The sequence below is a fragment of the Schistocerca serialis genome, chromosome 2 (genome assembly GCF_023864345.2).
Source record: "Schistocerca serialis cubense isolate TAMUIC-IGC-003099 chromosome 2, iqSchSeri2.2, whole genome shotgun sequence".
In the NCBI taxonomy this organism is placed as follows: Eukaryota; Metazoa; Arthropoda; class Insecta; order Orthoptera; family Acrididae; genus Schistocerca; species Schistocerca serialis.
Window position 1 is genome coordinate 518460096 of NC_064639.1, and position 15972 is coordinate 518476067.

At 38.8% G+C, this 15972-nt stretch overlaps 1 protein-coding gene across 1 annotated transcript; it reads right to left on the reverse strand.

Annotated features, from left to right (window-relative positions):
- Positions 1 to 2296: 2296 nt before the first annotated feature.
- LOC126456168 (peripheral plasma membrane protein CASK-like) lies at positions 2297 to 3295 on the reverse strand (the record flags this gene model as incomplete). Its single annotated transcript, XM_050091922.1, has 1 exon — positions 2297 to 3295. A coding segment is annotated over exon 1 (999 nt), but the record flags the coding sequence as incomplete, so codon positions are not given.
- Positions 3296 to 15972: the final 12677 nt, after the last annotated feature.

Genomic DNA, 15972 nt, shown 5'->3' on the forward strand with positions numbered 1-15972 from the left:
ATCGTGAATTACCGATCGCATTCTTACAGCTGGTTCATTCTCTAAGTAGCCACCCATAAATTCTAATCTGTGTTCCAACGACCAGTTGGGAGGAAAACAATGAGAGAATTGATGGAGCCATGCTTGTGGATGAATGTCGTAGGCAGAATTCTTAAACGTTTTGAATTTACGTGTAGTAATGAACAGCTTATAGTCAAAATCATCGTGTCGGCGAGTAGCATCTCGGTCATAGTTACGTCGTTTCGGCGGTTCCATCTCAAAATTCGGCGTACCTTGCCAACTTCTTTCACAATTTCCGAAGTGCCCTGTGTTGTTATTTTGTGTCTGTTCCGTATTTGTATGTCCCTCTTCCCGTATTGGGGCGCGAGTGTCCTCTGAAATACGTAATTCTTGTACTACTTGTGCCAACTGATCTTGCACTTCCCGGATTTCTCTTTTGTACTGTGTATTGATTTGATTTTGATTTTGTTTGAATTTTCTAATTTGTTCATACTCTTCTGTGTCAGTGAAGGCTACAGGTGTTGTGTCATTCAGATCATCATCTACCTTTGTAGATAAGTTAGTGAACTGATCTGAAAGTTCGGCTACTTTATCCGATAGTGAAATCATTTCCTCTGTATGTTTTTCTGAACCAAGTTTCAGAGTGTCCATTTGTGTTGCAATCGTGTCTACTGTGATCTTTAAGTTTTCCTGAGTTTTTGCAAGTTGCGTAACCGAATCGGTAGATGCAACTGAGTCAATTTTAGCTTGCAAGGTGTTGTGATTTTCATGAAAAATAGTTTGCAGTTCTTTTATGGCTGCTTCATGATTCTGTAATGCATTTTCATGCCGCGAAAAAATAGGTTGGAAATGCTCAAAAATTTGTGATTTTACGTCATTACAGACTTTTTGACATTTCGATTCAATGTTATGTAACTCACTAGTTAAATCTTCACGTGTTTGTTCAAGTGTGGTGTCTAACTTTTGAAGATTTTGTTCCATTGTGTCTAACTTTTTGAGATTTTGTTCCACTGTGTCTAACTTTTTGAGATTTTGTTCCACTGTGTCTAACTGTTGCTGTGTTTGTCTCTGGTGTTGTTCCATTGTGTCTAACTTTTCAAGCTTTTGCTGTGTTTGTCTCTGATTTTGTTCCATTTGTTGCATTAATTGCAATAATAATGTATTAGTGTCTGGAATCTGTTTCTCTACGCTTTTCGGCAGTGCATTTGCACCGACAACATTCACATTTTGACAAGCAGAAAATGTGTCTTGACTTATTTGAGAAAACGGTGATGACCCAAAACCTGAATCTACAGTATTTGCGAAATTGTATCCTGTCATTTCGGATTCCTGAGGCGAGCTGTTGCCGACCGATCGATCGATAATGCTTCCCTCTTCACTAATTGTTTCACTGTCCACGCCATTGTTTGCCGCCCGCTCCATTTCCCTATGCACAATTACCAAATTACTACTTTGAACATCAGTTAATTCATTACTCGGTGGCGCTAACACACTGCTCTCATTTTCACTGTCATTTCTCAGTTTACTTTGGAGCCTAGTATTACGTTTTTCACACGCCATTATTGTCACAGTATTTCACACGACAACACAGAAAAACACAATTTGAAGAGCAAAAATAAGAGAACACATTAACATAACACTGAAAATAATATCTAGTTAATTACAGCTGCGAAATACTTGGTGCAAATCTATGTGCATGCCACAACTGTTTTACTGTACAACAATGAAAGGCTACAACTACAAAGGAGATTCTCTCTACAATTACGCGCTAGCAATAAACAAAAGCTACACTAAATACACAAACTACAAGAAAAATCAGAAGATTCTAGTGAGGTATCCTCGGCTAAGGGTCGACATATGAAACGTCCCCTTTGAACAATTCTTACAAGACTGTCCTTAAACTGACATACAATATTTTTAGCGCAACGCAATCTGACTTTCAAAATTCCCTACAAAAGAATGGCCTCTATGTAAGTAGGCTGTTTATGTTTTCTCTATGTAAGTAGGCTGTTTAAGTTTTCTTATTGGCAACGTTACGTAGCGCTCAATATGAAAATCACTGGCTGTGCTGTGTGCAGTCTGTGGCTGCTTTGCATTGTTGTAATACTCGCCATTGTAGTGTTAGGCAGCTGGCTGTGAACAGCGCGTAGCGTTGCGCAGTTGGAGGTGAGCCGCCAGCAGTGGTGGATGTGGGGAGAGAGATGGCGGAGGTTTGTAATTTGTCATGAACTGATATATATATTATGACTTGTGATGATATCAAGGTAAATACATTGTTCGTTCTCTATTAATATCTTTCATTTGCTGCTATGTCTGCCATCATTTCATCATGTGACACAAAGTAATAATTTCTACCATTTTCTTCGTCATTTCTTGGTGGCCTCGTCGTATGTGGAATTGGGTATGCATATTTGTCAGGGTTTTTTGCTATTAGTGTATTTTTTATATGCCTTCTTCCAACACCATGTGCACCTAAGAGAACCAGCGTCTTCCTCTGGAATGATGGTAGTTTAACAACTTCTTCATAGGTAACCAAATCTAATTGGTCAAACACTGCATTATGCTTGGCAAGGTATTTGTCCTTGTATTGCTTTTTCTTGCGGCCAAATATTGAGCAATTCACTTGTTCCTGTTTACTCTTTTCCATCGCCATGCAGGCCGTTCTCCATTCCTGGAGTTCTGGTGAAGGAATAAGACCAGCAGAGCCAGCAGCATTGTCTTTCCTTGCTTGCCACCAATTGTGATCATCCTTGCTTATTATTTGCAGGATGTCTCCTGTTTTGAAAGGTATACCAGCCTGTGCGCAAGGTATCAGGTCATCATCCAACGGGTCATAATCAAACTGTGCACGAACAAAAATCTCACAGGGCGGTGGAGCACTCCTGTATGATGGAACAATTTTGAAGGTGACTGATCCTCGTGCTTCTCTCAGTATCTTCTGTAAGGCGTTGACCGACTGGTTGGCAACAGGAATTCCGTTGATTTCTCTGATTTCATCGCCTACGTGAAGAGTGGCCTGTCGGTGTATCATGCCTCCATGCATAATACGAGCCACGATACACTTTCCCTCTTCATTCATCTTCAGCGTTATACCCATGGGCTCGTCCGTATTCTTCTGGAACTGGACGAGCCGGACGCGCGTCACGTTCTCCATGTCGATGTCGCCATTGGGGCCGTCCAGGTCGTCGCCGCCGTTGAGATAGGGCAGCAGCGGCGGCGGCGTGACGCGCAGCGCGTCCTCCCCGTACACCTCGTGCGCCACCACGTCGTGCGCCTGTAGCAGCGCCTCCGCCATCTCTCTCCCCACATCCACCACTGCTGGCGGCTCACCTCCAACTGCGCAACGCTACGCGCTGTTCACAGCCAGCTGCCTAACACTACAATGGCGAGTATTACAACAATGCAAAGCAGCCACAGACTGCACACAGCACAGCCAGTGATTTTCATATTGAGCGCTACGTAACGTTGCCAATAAGAAAAATTAAACAGCCTACTTACATAGAGAAAACATAAACAGCCTACTTACAACAGTTCACAAAGTACAGACAAATACAATTTCATAAGTGTGAAATTATCCATCTGTGTAATTGCGTAAACATGTGTCACTGACATAGTAAAAGAAAATGTTTATCTCTCAGTTAAATGATCAAATAGCTGTGTAATTTGTGTGTTAGAGAAATATGGTACCGATGTGTAAAGTTGTATAAGCAAATACCATATTAGCTAGGGCTCCTTGTGCTTGCCAAACACATGGTACACAAAGTAAACGTGTACCCCCCTGAGGATTAATGTAATTATACCCTCAGGTGTTACAGATTACAGCAATGGAATGAAATGTATCACGGAAAACTTTCTTTGTAATTCAAAAATCTTTAAAAATAAATGTTTTAAGTACAAAATTAATCACTGAAATGCGTGTCTTGTAGCGCTAAATGTGCGTCTTGCTGTAAGATAATTCTGTTGAAGTGTCGTAGTTATCGTCCTCTGTAAGCAAAGTTCTGCTGAAGTCAATGTACTCACCTCATCATAAACAAAAGTGAGATGCTTTGCGTATAGATATCGTAGTTATTATGCTTATTGCCGTGATGAAGAAAGTACTATAATGTAACGTATTGTTGTGCTACGAAAAAGGCTGTCTCATTGTAGGTTACTAATAAAACATGTTTTACTTTCCAGAAGAATTAAGAAAACCTGTGCAGACATAAAACAGAAACACCGGAAAAGCAACATTGTAAATTGTCACTCATTAGTAGCGTCGTGATAAAATCGTGTAGCTGTCACATAAACTAACCACTGTGTCATCTGGTATCTCTCAGAAAGTACTTTAAATCCAGAATGTATTTTCAAGTAAACCAAGATGTGGCATTAAAATCTCATTAGCAGTACCAGTATATGTCCTAAGTATGTAAACCTGATAGTCATTACGTAATCGTGCAACTAACAAGCAAGAATGTAGAAATACAATAACACCTTGTCGTCTGTTCACCATAACAATGCATTCATAATTTCTGTTTAAATATGTTCTCTTGGTTCTTGACTGGATATTTAACTTCAAACATTGTTGCATGTTAAGAGTTTCTTAAGTCTGACAAAGCATACTAGAAATGTGAAGTGAAAAATTTTATGGCAAAGACTAAGTTAAAAAGCAGATTATCTTTCAATAAACGGTTTTACATGTGAAATGTGGTGCAATTCTTTACTCTTCCTGGTACGCAGAGTTTCAACTTCAACGCAATTATCATGTGATATACGTCGGATTCTGTAAGGTCCATTGTAAACTAGAAAGAATTTGTGACTCAAGTGTTTCTTCTTATGTGACAATGAATGAGCTTTAATGAGAACTTTCTGGTCAATGTATAATTTCTTTGTATTTGCTTTACCGTGTAGTTTCCTCCTTTTGTTTGCTGCAGATTTTATATTTTTAATAGCCAAATCAATTATGTCCTTGTGTCGAAGTTTACGCATTCTTCTGTACAAGAGTAGGTGGTATAGCAGTGGAGTCATGGGGCATTTCATTCAGCACATTTTGAAATAAGTGTAAATATCTGTCTCAATGCTGATGCTTTTCGTGACAATAAAGTCTGCAAAGCTTATTGATATCTTCCATAATCCATTCAGATGGGTTAAAATGTGGTGAGTACAACGAAATAAAAACAGGTTTGATTTTATGATTCCGAGGCATGCGTGACCAAACAGCAGATGTGAATTGTGGTCCGTTATCTGAAATGACTTTACTAACGTGTCCAACTTCACGTAAGAAATTTTTAACAAAGGTGTTGGATACAGACCATCCAGTGGCCTTACGTAACGGACTGAAAGAAACACATTTTGAAGTAAGTTCAACAGCGATTAGAACGTACGAAAATCCATTCGATGTTCTGACAAGGGGTCCCAAGAAATCAACAGCAGCAAATTCTTTTAATTTAGAAGGAATGATAGGAAACAGCAGAGCACGATGGGAGATAGTAGATGGTTTCGCCTTTTGACAAAGTTTACAAGTAGACAAGACTCTTCGAATTCTCTTTTCCATATTGTTAAAATAACAAGTCGTCCGAAGAATATGATAACATTTTCGTGGACCAAAATGTGCGTAGGTGAAATGAATGTACCAAATGAGCTTATTAACAAAATCATCTGGAATGCAAAGTACCCATAGCTTGTCATCAACAGTGCAGCGTTTGAACAGTATGTTGTTTCTAACCATATAATAATGCCAAATCTGTGTGTGTGTCTTTTCATGCCATTTACTTTTGATGTCTTTCCAAATCGGATCTTTATCTTGGTCATGAGCAATGTCCTTTAAAGATGTGGTGATGAAGTTTTCAAAGGCGACTTTCTGAATGTAAAGAATACTGAAATTTTTCTCGAGGTTGCCTTCTGTGTTATTTTTCTCAAGCCCAGCCGGTGCGCGTGACAGTGCGTCCGCAACAATGTTCTCCTTGTCGGGAATGTAGACTATTGTGAAGTGGAATTCTTGCAGAAACAATGCCCAACGTTTTAACCTGTCATGATTTAATTTTGAAGACGTAAGAAATTGTAATGCACGATGATCACTGTATACTTTTACGTGCTTACCAGAAAGAAAGAAACGGAATTTGTTAAATGCCCAAACGATAGCTAAAGCTTCTAATTCAGTAATGGAATAATTTTTTTCAGATTTTGTTAGCACTCGGCTAGCAAAAACAATGGTTTTCTGAACAATAGTGTCATTTTCTATGGCTTCTTGAAATAAATGGGCACCAAGACCGACTTTAGAATAATCTGTGGTAAGGCATAAATCTTGTGACAGATCTGGATGAGCTAGTATTGGCGCGTTAAGTAACACTTCTTTCAAAGAATTGAATTCCAACTGTGCTTGTTCGTCCCAGTTCCAAATAGTATTTTTTCCAGAGAGAGAACAAAGTTTTGGTGTAACAAGAATTTGCATATTCAGAAAACGACGGTAAAAACTTACGAGACCCAGAAAACTGCGGACTTGTTTTTTTGTGGATGGAACTAGAATGCCTCAGATTGCTTCTAACTTTTCAGGATCCGGCTGAATGCCTTCAGAAGAAATAATATGTCCCAAAAACTTCACCTTTGTCCTACCAAATTCAGACTTTTCCAAGTTAACTGTAATTCCAGATTCTGCAAAAATATGTAACACGCTGTTGAGGATGCGATTGTGTTGTTCCAATGAGGCTTCTGCTATCAGAATATCGTCCACATATAAGGTGATGTGACGTTTTAAGAACTCAGGTAATATGGAATTTAGCCCGCAAATGAATGCTGCCGAAGAAATGTTCAAACCAAAAGGAAGTTTCCGAAACTGATAACAAACGCCGAAACAAAGGAAAGCTGTATATTTTCTACATTCTGGATGAAGTTCGATCTGATAAAAGCTGGATCTGAGATCGATAGAAGACAACACTTTTACACCATTAAAATTTTGAAGAAGTTCTTCTAACGTTTGCGGCCTGTCTGTTTCAGGAATGATGATAGTATTGATTTGTCTCGAATCTAAGACAAACCTGATCGGTCCATTTTTCTTCTCAACAACATATAATGGATTGTTGTATGAGCTTACTGCAGGCTCAATAATGCCCTCGTCAAGCATAGATTGTATTTCTGTTCTAACACGGTCCCTATAATGTGCCGGAATTACGTATGGTCTAACACAAAATTTAGTATGCTCACGAACACGAAATTGGTTAAAATCTGTTACACTGATCAGTGATCAGCCACACAGTCACTCGGAGATGTAATGAACATGGCGACTCTAATTCACATTAACACAGATGTGGACTTAAGATAGCAAATAACAATAAAAGATCAACACTAAACACCACTGAGGTGCAGAGGAGCCATGACTCCTGAGCCGTGGTAAAATTTGCTGTTTTGAAGAGCGCGCCGCAGCGCGTAGTGTGAAGCAGTCGCCCTCCGTTTCTGGCGGTAGCGCAGCTGTGACAATCGCAGCTTTAGTGTCTCCCTCTGGTGGGAAAGGGGAAAGGTAACCTGTTCACGTGCATTTAAGGGGCGCAATGAGCTCTCTAGGCGGCAAGTCTGGTCAGTTGGTCAGCTGGCTCAGTGTGGGGCAGTCAGTGTCTGTCTGTCGTCCGGAGTGCTAGTGTGTGTTAGGCCACCAGTCTGCTCGAGTTTGTTCAGGCAATGATCATTGCCGGTTGGATCGATCTGTTGGTCACAATATGAGACACAATATGACTTGTCCGTCTTCAGCGTCGGCGCATGTGAGATCGTCACGTCAGTCCAGTGGGCCGCGCCGTAAAGCGAGGGGTAGTGGCTTCGCGGCCGACACGAGAGCAGCACAAGCCAACCCACGACATCGGTCTGGCCGGTGCGAGCTGCGACGCCGTCAGACGGGAGATCGGCGCGCCTTCCTGCGTCCGTTGAAGCGGCTGGTAGCGGACGGATCGGGAGAGCGTTTTGGGGGTGCTGCGCCAGGTCTTCACCAGACATCGCAGTTTATTAGAAGTTAAGTGATTCGTGAAATGTTGTTTCATTTACTTCCTAAATTCTACGTTTTCTTGGTCAGTCTCTCGTCCCCAGCATGCTCGTTTGTCTCCCGTCTGCTTTTGTTAGGCAGTTAGTATCTGTCTGTTTGTCTGTCGGTCTGCCGTACGTTAATAGCTGCCTCTGTCATGTTTGTCGGATTCAGTGTTAACGAATTTATTGCTAGAAGTGTAACGGCCGAATTCCTGAAACATGTTCTTACCTTGCCTATCATCTTGAAAGGCGGTATATGTGTAATGTAGAGTATGTTTGTATATTTTATGTAAGATTGCATTTCATGGGTTTTTGTTTAAATGGTCATTTTAGTACATAAAGTTGCTACCCTTACCACCGTAAGAGTTTTTTTTTTTTTAATCACGTTGCACTTTCGGTAGCAAGCTAATTTTTTTAATGTTTGTGTTGTACCATTTCCATCCCTCCTACAGGGTGCATAGTTTATGTGCTTGTGTGAGTTGTTAAAATTTTTAGTTTAAAGTAATCTGGTGTGCTGCTGATTTGCACCAGTGTAGTCTTTCAGGGGTTATTGTGAGCGGTCGTCACTACGGCCGTGTCAAAAGGCAGCGGCAAGGTTCTCATCCAGAAAGCTCATACTGTCAATATTTGTTCTTTCTGCCTCTGAATAAAATTGTAACTTGATATTTTGAGAAAGTTTTCTGATTATAATTTTAAATCTGTTTTTTTGGAAAAAGGCTTTTAGGAATAAAAATTCCATTTTTTCAAAAGAAATCTAATTTGTTTTCACCGGTCACCCACTGGCAACTACTTCCATGCTCACATAGTGTGATTAAATGTGTTAATGTTCTTGGTGAATCGTTAGTAAATAAAGTAAATTCTTAAGAAAATGTTTTGAAAGTAAATTCACGGTTCAACTCCCAGGGTTACAAGCAGGAGTATTACTGCATCCAATCCCTGCAGGTGACCTATTGGTGCCAGATTTGTCCCGGTGCCTACTGACCAAGTTGCACGCGTCGTCAGCTGCCCTCCTCGCAACTCGCCGCTATCAATACTTAATGCAGCCAGAAAAGTTTGGCTGCGACCAACTTAACAATTTGCGGCTTCAGGAGCTCCACGCCCGGGCAGCAGGAGTGCCGCAAAAACCAGCTCGCCAGCCACGTGGCTTTCTTCTAACTACTTAAGATACCAGGACCCACCAAATCCTACAACACACTCCTTGACCAAAGACCCTAGCCCTGGTATGTGAACAGGATCGATACTGGCTGTACAGGTAGTTAGCGGTTCCAGCGCAGTGGCATACCCGCCAAATTTAAAGTCGCCACGGCTTAACACTGTTTACTCATTTTTGAGGCATACTAAATAAAAGGAATTACAATGACCACATGTACTAACTACGCTCCAATAACACATTCGTCCAGCACACAAGTAGAATACAGATTGTAACAGACTGGAACTACACTTAAATGGAACATGCTCCGCTCCTACCCACCTCCTTCCCTTCTCCTTGTTGTTACAAGCCGAGGGTAAAAATTGAGACAAAATACACACAGCTATTGTTGCCTGAATCTTCATCACTCTAACAACAGCGGGATTTCGAAGCCTTTACGGTAAGGAATTGACAATGAGTGCTAAGAAAATATAATTGTAATTGGAAGCACTTCCATTTAACTTGGAAACGAGAGCTAACTCTAATTTTTCATAGTCGTTTTCGTTATCAGCGTGGTCGATTAAGTAAACACATTTATTTCATCTCACATTTTCATTGTTGGTCAGTCGAATGCTCTCTTTAAAGTTGTGGTCTTTTTTTTTTTTAGCTATATTAGGACAAATCCTCACAAAGTCACTGACAAGTTTTCATTGCAGGAAAAAGATAATTTTTCATTAACAAATGTCAGGATCTGACGCCTTAAATAAAATCCACTTGAGTCTTCAGCTCGCTCAAGATCTAAATATCCACCTATACACAACCACAAAATAGCAACACCTCAATGCTTACAGTGCGACAGATAATAATAAAAATATACAATTCATTTATGACACTGTGTTAACAGAACAACTAGCAGTGCGGCATGGGAGAATACGAATTCCAGTCCACTGTCATCAGTCAACAACTAACAATCACCATCATTAACTCTAGTTCCATACAGCCAATAAACAAACATCTGTACCAATAAAAACTCACGCCAGCCTGTCAAACATGCAGTCTCTACTAAAGATGTCCCTGTATCATATGAACTTTTACGTGAACGTAGGTTTGTCAGACTGGCTCAAATGGATCTGAGCACTATGGGACTTAACTTCTGAGGTCATCGGTCCCCTAGAACTTAGTACTACTTGAACCTAACTAACCTAAGGACATCACACACACCCATGCGCGAGGCAGGATTCGAACCTGCGATCGTAGCGGTCGCGCGGTTCCAGACTGTAGCGCATAGAACCGCTCGGCTACTCCGGCACTCCTAGGTTTGTCAACCACGAAACTAAAAAGAAACATATTCTCCAGAATTTATTGTGGAAGGATAAACGACGCAATTTATAGCGTCGGTAGTCTCTTCGAATTACGACTTAACGCACTCAGGAGCTTGTTCGGTTGAAATGGTACTGATAATCTAGATTATGTTAAACCAGACTGGAACCATTAATCCTGACAGATGCAGCGTGCCATTATTCTTTTCACAAATTTAAGTATTATTGATGAAGGCTGTTGGTTGCATTCTCAGCGACCAACTGCAACTGTAAGCTGTAACCTCTCTGCACTGCGTGGAATCAAGTTGTAGAGCACCACAGCAACCATCGCACATGCACGTACTTCATCCCGATTTCATGAAATCTACAATACAATCGCAATTTTCTTGGTTATAAAATCTATTTGCGGATGCTAATTCAGTAAGTATAGGCTACACAAAAATATTTCTGTGCGTTTTCAACTTGACACACCACAAAGCTTCCTCCTCACCTTCACGAATTGAAAACATTAGGTGAAGGTACTTTCCAAATATAATTTTTATTTGTTTTAAACACAATACACCTCATATGAAAATAATGAATACTTTATTTTAATTTTCTGTACTCTCTCTCGAGTAAAGTTAATTAATTAAAAGTGTGAGAAGATAAGATTTCTTCTTGATTTAGAGCTTAAGATTTGTCAAAATTTAGGCTTTGTTTAACTTCAAGGCCCTACCTACTTCAAGGTCAGACTTCCTTTTCTAATTTTATACTCCTTTTATTTTCTGATGATTAATTCAGTTACTTCCATTCCCCGACAAGATCCATAATTCTGGGTAACTATCATCTGCACCTAGTGAAAAGAGTAGTGAAATATTTTACTTTTATAGAGCCAAGTATTTTAGCACATGGCTAATCCTAAGATTTCAGTTACTCAACTAAAGTTACAGCTCCATGGGCCATTAGACTGACATTCCCTGTTAACACCACATTGATCCTCAGCAAACTATAAAACGTAGCTCTTTATAATATTCTTAAACATAGTTTTCAGCCGGTACTTTGTGTTCAATTTCTTACACTTTCCGCTATACCATGCATTACAATAAAACTTTACTTAATCAGTTCTCGTAAAAATTCAACAAATCCCACTGAAACAATACTTACAAATTGAAAGGGCATTGAACAAACCAGTTTCATACCAATAAGACACCAAAAATTCATTCTTAGTTGGGATGGGTATTGTTTTAACAAAAGCTGTAATACCAGTATAGTACAGCATAAATTAGCACACTTAACTATTGTCAGAACTAAGGTGAGACTATTATTTTCCTGTTGCCTCGTGGCTTCAATAAGTGAACTCAACGTTCTTTAAACTACCAACCAATAGGCCCAAGGTCTTCTGCCCGCAAATTTTTTGAACTTCCGTCTTATCAATCTCTTCACACAAATCTTCTTTAAATAAATTTGACGTTTTGGCCTTCCTTTAATCCTTCTCTTCCTATTCTTGTATTTCAGAAATGATTTCTCTCTGTCGCTTACGACTCAAGTAATAACCGTTCTTCATTCTACTTAAGCTCAAGTCCTCAGTTATTGTAGAGAGCAGTCCTTCCTATATTCCTTGCTCCTTTCCTAAGTCTACTAGTTTTACACCTTCATTGTGGGACCACACTACTTCTGCCAATGAACAAATCTTTTCGAGTCCAACACTCTCTATGTCATTGCTAACATTTTCAGATTCTTTTCCTTCCTGGAAACAGGTTTTTTCGTAATGTACCACATACCATACTGTGTCATTTAAGTGATACTTCTTCTCTAATAGAATATCCCTATTTAAACATAACTGTTGTAGGGTGTGGAATGGATTTAATCTCGTATGATAAGAATTTCGCATTGTAGAAGCACACTAACACTTCTTCCGCGGGAAGCGGCCTAACTCTCTCAAATTTTATTATTTTATTCACTGTTCCAGTTTCCAAAATCAGTTGTACAGGCTATTCGATCTTTCTATTATGCCTCAGCAGACCATCTTGTTTATTTCACTTTTCATTGCTTCATGTGCGCTAATGGCGACTGAATACGCTGACTTGAAACATGATACATGCTCTTTCATTTTAGCTTGCATTCATATCTGTGAAACTCCTCATTTGTCATTGAACTCTAGCTTGTTCTTTACCAATACCTTTTCTAGCTAACTTTTTTAATCGATGTTAGTCTAGTTGACTCTAAACACTTTTCCTCGACTTGTTTCCTCCATTTTGTATCGAGACTATTGTTATTCTTTTACTTTAAATCTTCCTCCTTTTTTTCTGTACGTTCCAGTTATTGAAACTCCTCTCGTGATCTTTCTTTAACCTACTTTTGTTTAATTTAATCTAAAGTTGACGATTGTCAACATCAGCTATTCTCATCCTTTCATTCCGTAAATTAACAATATTTCATGTGTAGCCATCCAGACCATACGCAAAAGTACTAATAAATCAGTGCCAGCTACTACTATCATAGACTGCTTCATTGTACACATAAAATAATAAACGTTAACAACACCTCACTTCCACCTTTTTATCTTTTGTACCAGTTAAATCAATTACTTGACTATTAGTCACAGGAAGGGAAGGACAGTTCCATTTACATTTTTTGTTCCCAGATTTGTTTTGATAATAGACTAACCAGAATACATACGTCCAAAATAAAATCTACTACCTGATATTCAACTGCTCTGCACACTATCAAAGTTCACATACTCCTCTGAGGTTCCTACTTTTCTAAAAATAACTCTGCATCCAGAGGTTGCTGACCATGATGTCTCAAAAAGACCATAACAGCGCTGGCAACTAAGTATAAGTACAGCCTGATTGGTGTCAGTGACTTCCTGTATTACTGCACCTTTACTGCTTTGACTAGTAACATTATTGCTTGTTTGATGATGGTAAATATCACTTCCACCTCCATTTTTCGAACTACTCATTTCACTACTGTGGTTACAAATACTATTACTCTGCAGATGGTTATTATTCCTATTTGACTCGTTCAATCCCCAATGATTCTTTTTAAACCTAATTCAACGTTTTAGTTTCTGGTTTGTCTTTTTCTTTAATTAAGTAATCTAATTAATCCAATTATTCTAACAGCGGTTCAGCTTGGGGACGTCTCTCTGCAACTAATCATTCCCTTACTTTGTCTGGCAGTCCAGTTATTAGTACTTCTGGCAAATGATATTTATTGTTTTCCACTAAGTTTATGTATCTAAGTCAAGTGTCATTATACTTCTGTGGTCAAAATAACTCAAGTTTGAGTTTCCTCTGTGCGTTATCTGACCAATACTTCGCTTTCAATGAACAAGTAAAATCATCAACCAGCGCAAGTTGACTCAAGTTTAATATTGCCCACAGTAATGCGTTTTCTTCTAGGTGACTAACAATGAATCTAATACTCGCTTGCGTATCCATAGAGGGCAGTAAATCTCATCTGAATGATTCCAGAAAGTTACAGGGCGTACTGATTCGTAGTGTAAACATTGGAATGTGACTTCTACTGTTTCGTGCATTGACCTGAGGTTGCATTATCTCTTCGACTACGTTCATTCACACACATATGTTCAAATTCCCTTTCTGAACAACTAACTTCAAAGTTAAGTTCACTGTCTGTATCTTCTCTATTATCCATATCTGTATTTTATGTATTTTATAATCTATAGATTTACTCAAATCCTGAATTTCTTTTTGCATTAGATTATTATTTTCACTTATTTGGTCTGTAATACACTGCAACAACAGATTTATTGGTATTTCCTGGGAATATGTAGTTTTTTCTAGTTCGTCAGGAAGTGTCGAGAGTTCACATATGAATTTTTCTACAGATTGTACTTTCTTATTAACTCCATCATGTTGTAGTCTTAATTTGGTTATTTTATTTTGTTCAGGTTCGTGCCAAGTTTACAGTTCTTCGGTATCCCTTTTTACTGTTTGCAGTCCCTTTTGAATTACCTGCTTTGCTTCATCTTTTCATGCCTTTTAGAAGCTATTCAAAATAAGCTTTAAGTTCTGCATCCATATTTCAAATTATTAATGAATCAAGTACCCTTGTATTTAACACCCCAATTAATCTTAACTCCAACTTTCGTTAGCTAGGAGCAACTATGTAAAAAAAAAAAAAAGTTTGCTAATAATCACCACGATTTAATACTATCTTATACAATTAATGTTCTATCACAGTATTGAATATATTAGCACACTCACAACATAGGTTTGCCTGATAAGAAGTCTATTAATGCTTTGGGCTGACACTAACCCTGGACAGACATATTCGCTACGTCTAATAACAGTTTGAGTGATTTATAAACTAACTGTTTAACTGCTAATGTTAAAATTCACTGCTCAGAATGTCACACTATCCGAACAAAACTAGAACTTCAGAGCCAACAAGCTATATATTTGAACCACTTCATTAACAAGTATGACTCACAATTTAATTTACATTAAACTTTATAAAGAAGTGCAGTAAGTCTTTGTGAATCATCAGTCTTCTACCTGGTTTGATACGGCGCTCCATGGATTCCTCTACTGTGTCAACCTTTTCATCTCAGAGTAGTACTTGCAACCTACATCCTCAATTATTTGCTGTATGTATTCAAATCTCTGTCTTCCTCTACAATTTTTGTCCTGTACAGCTAGCTCTAGTACAACTGAAGTCATTCCCTGATGTCTTAACAAATGTCCTATCATCCTCTCCCTTCCCTTTGTCAGTGTTTTCATTCATTCATTTCCAATTCCGTGCAGAACCTCCTCAACCCTTACCCTATCAGTCCACTTAATTTTCAACATTCGTCTGTAGCATCACATCTCAAATGCTTCGGTTCTCTTCTGTTCCGGTTTTCCCACAGTCCATGTTTCACAACCCTACAATGTTATGCTCGAAAAGCATAGTCTCCGTAATTTGTTCCCTATCTCTTAGGGAAAGAAAAAGTTTTGGGTTCTCAGATATTTTTCATTCAATAAAATTATTTGAAAGTAGAAATTACGCAAGTTTTCAAAAGGGTCTGAACTGTAACTTTTTATGGCTACTTACAAGTCGCCGCTCCTCTTCCAGAATATTTAAAATACTCCTTACATGCTATCACTTGGGCCTATAATACTACTTTAAAAATTATCAAGGCTACTGTGAACTGCTATAGCTTACTATTTTAATTTGCAAAAACAATACAGCAATGGAAACTTCAGTACCAAAGTGGAGATAAATTTATGAATATGTTTGGGCCTAACTTTGCTAGGAACTGTGTTCCTTACAAACTCGATAAACGAAGTTAAAGAAATGAGCTGTTATCCTTTCAAAGCACATTTTTCACTTATGATGTAAGAGCATTAAGATTCTTAAGGAAAAGGTAAACATGTCGTTTTACGTAACGCAGTCGTGTTTTGTACGAAGCCTGTGTCCTCTGTTAAGCATCATTTACTCGTGTCCAATCACCAAAAAGGAAAACTCGTTCGGTTAAGAATCGACGAACTATAGCGGGAGAAATATTACATCCTGTTCGTAAACCGAGATTTTTAATGTGCATTGCTTGTA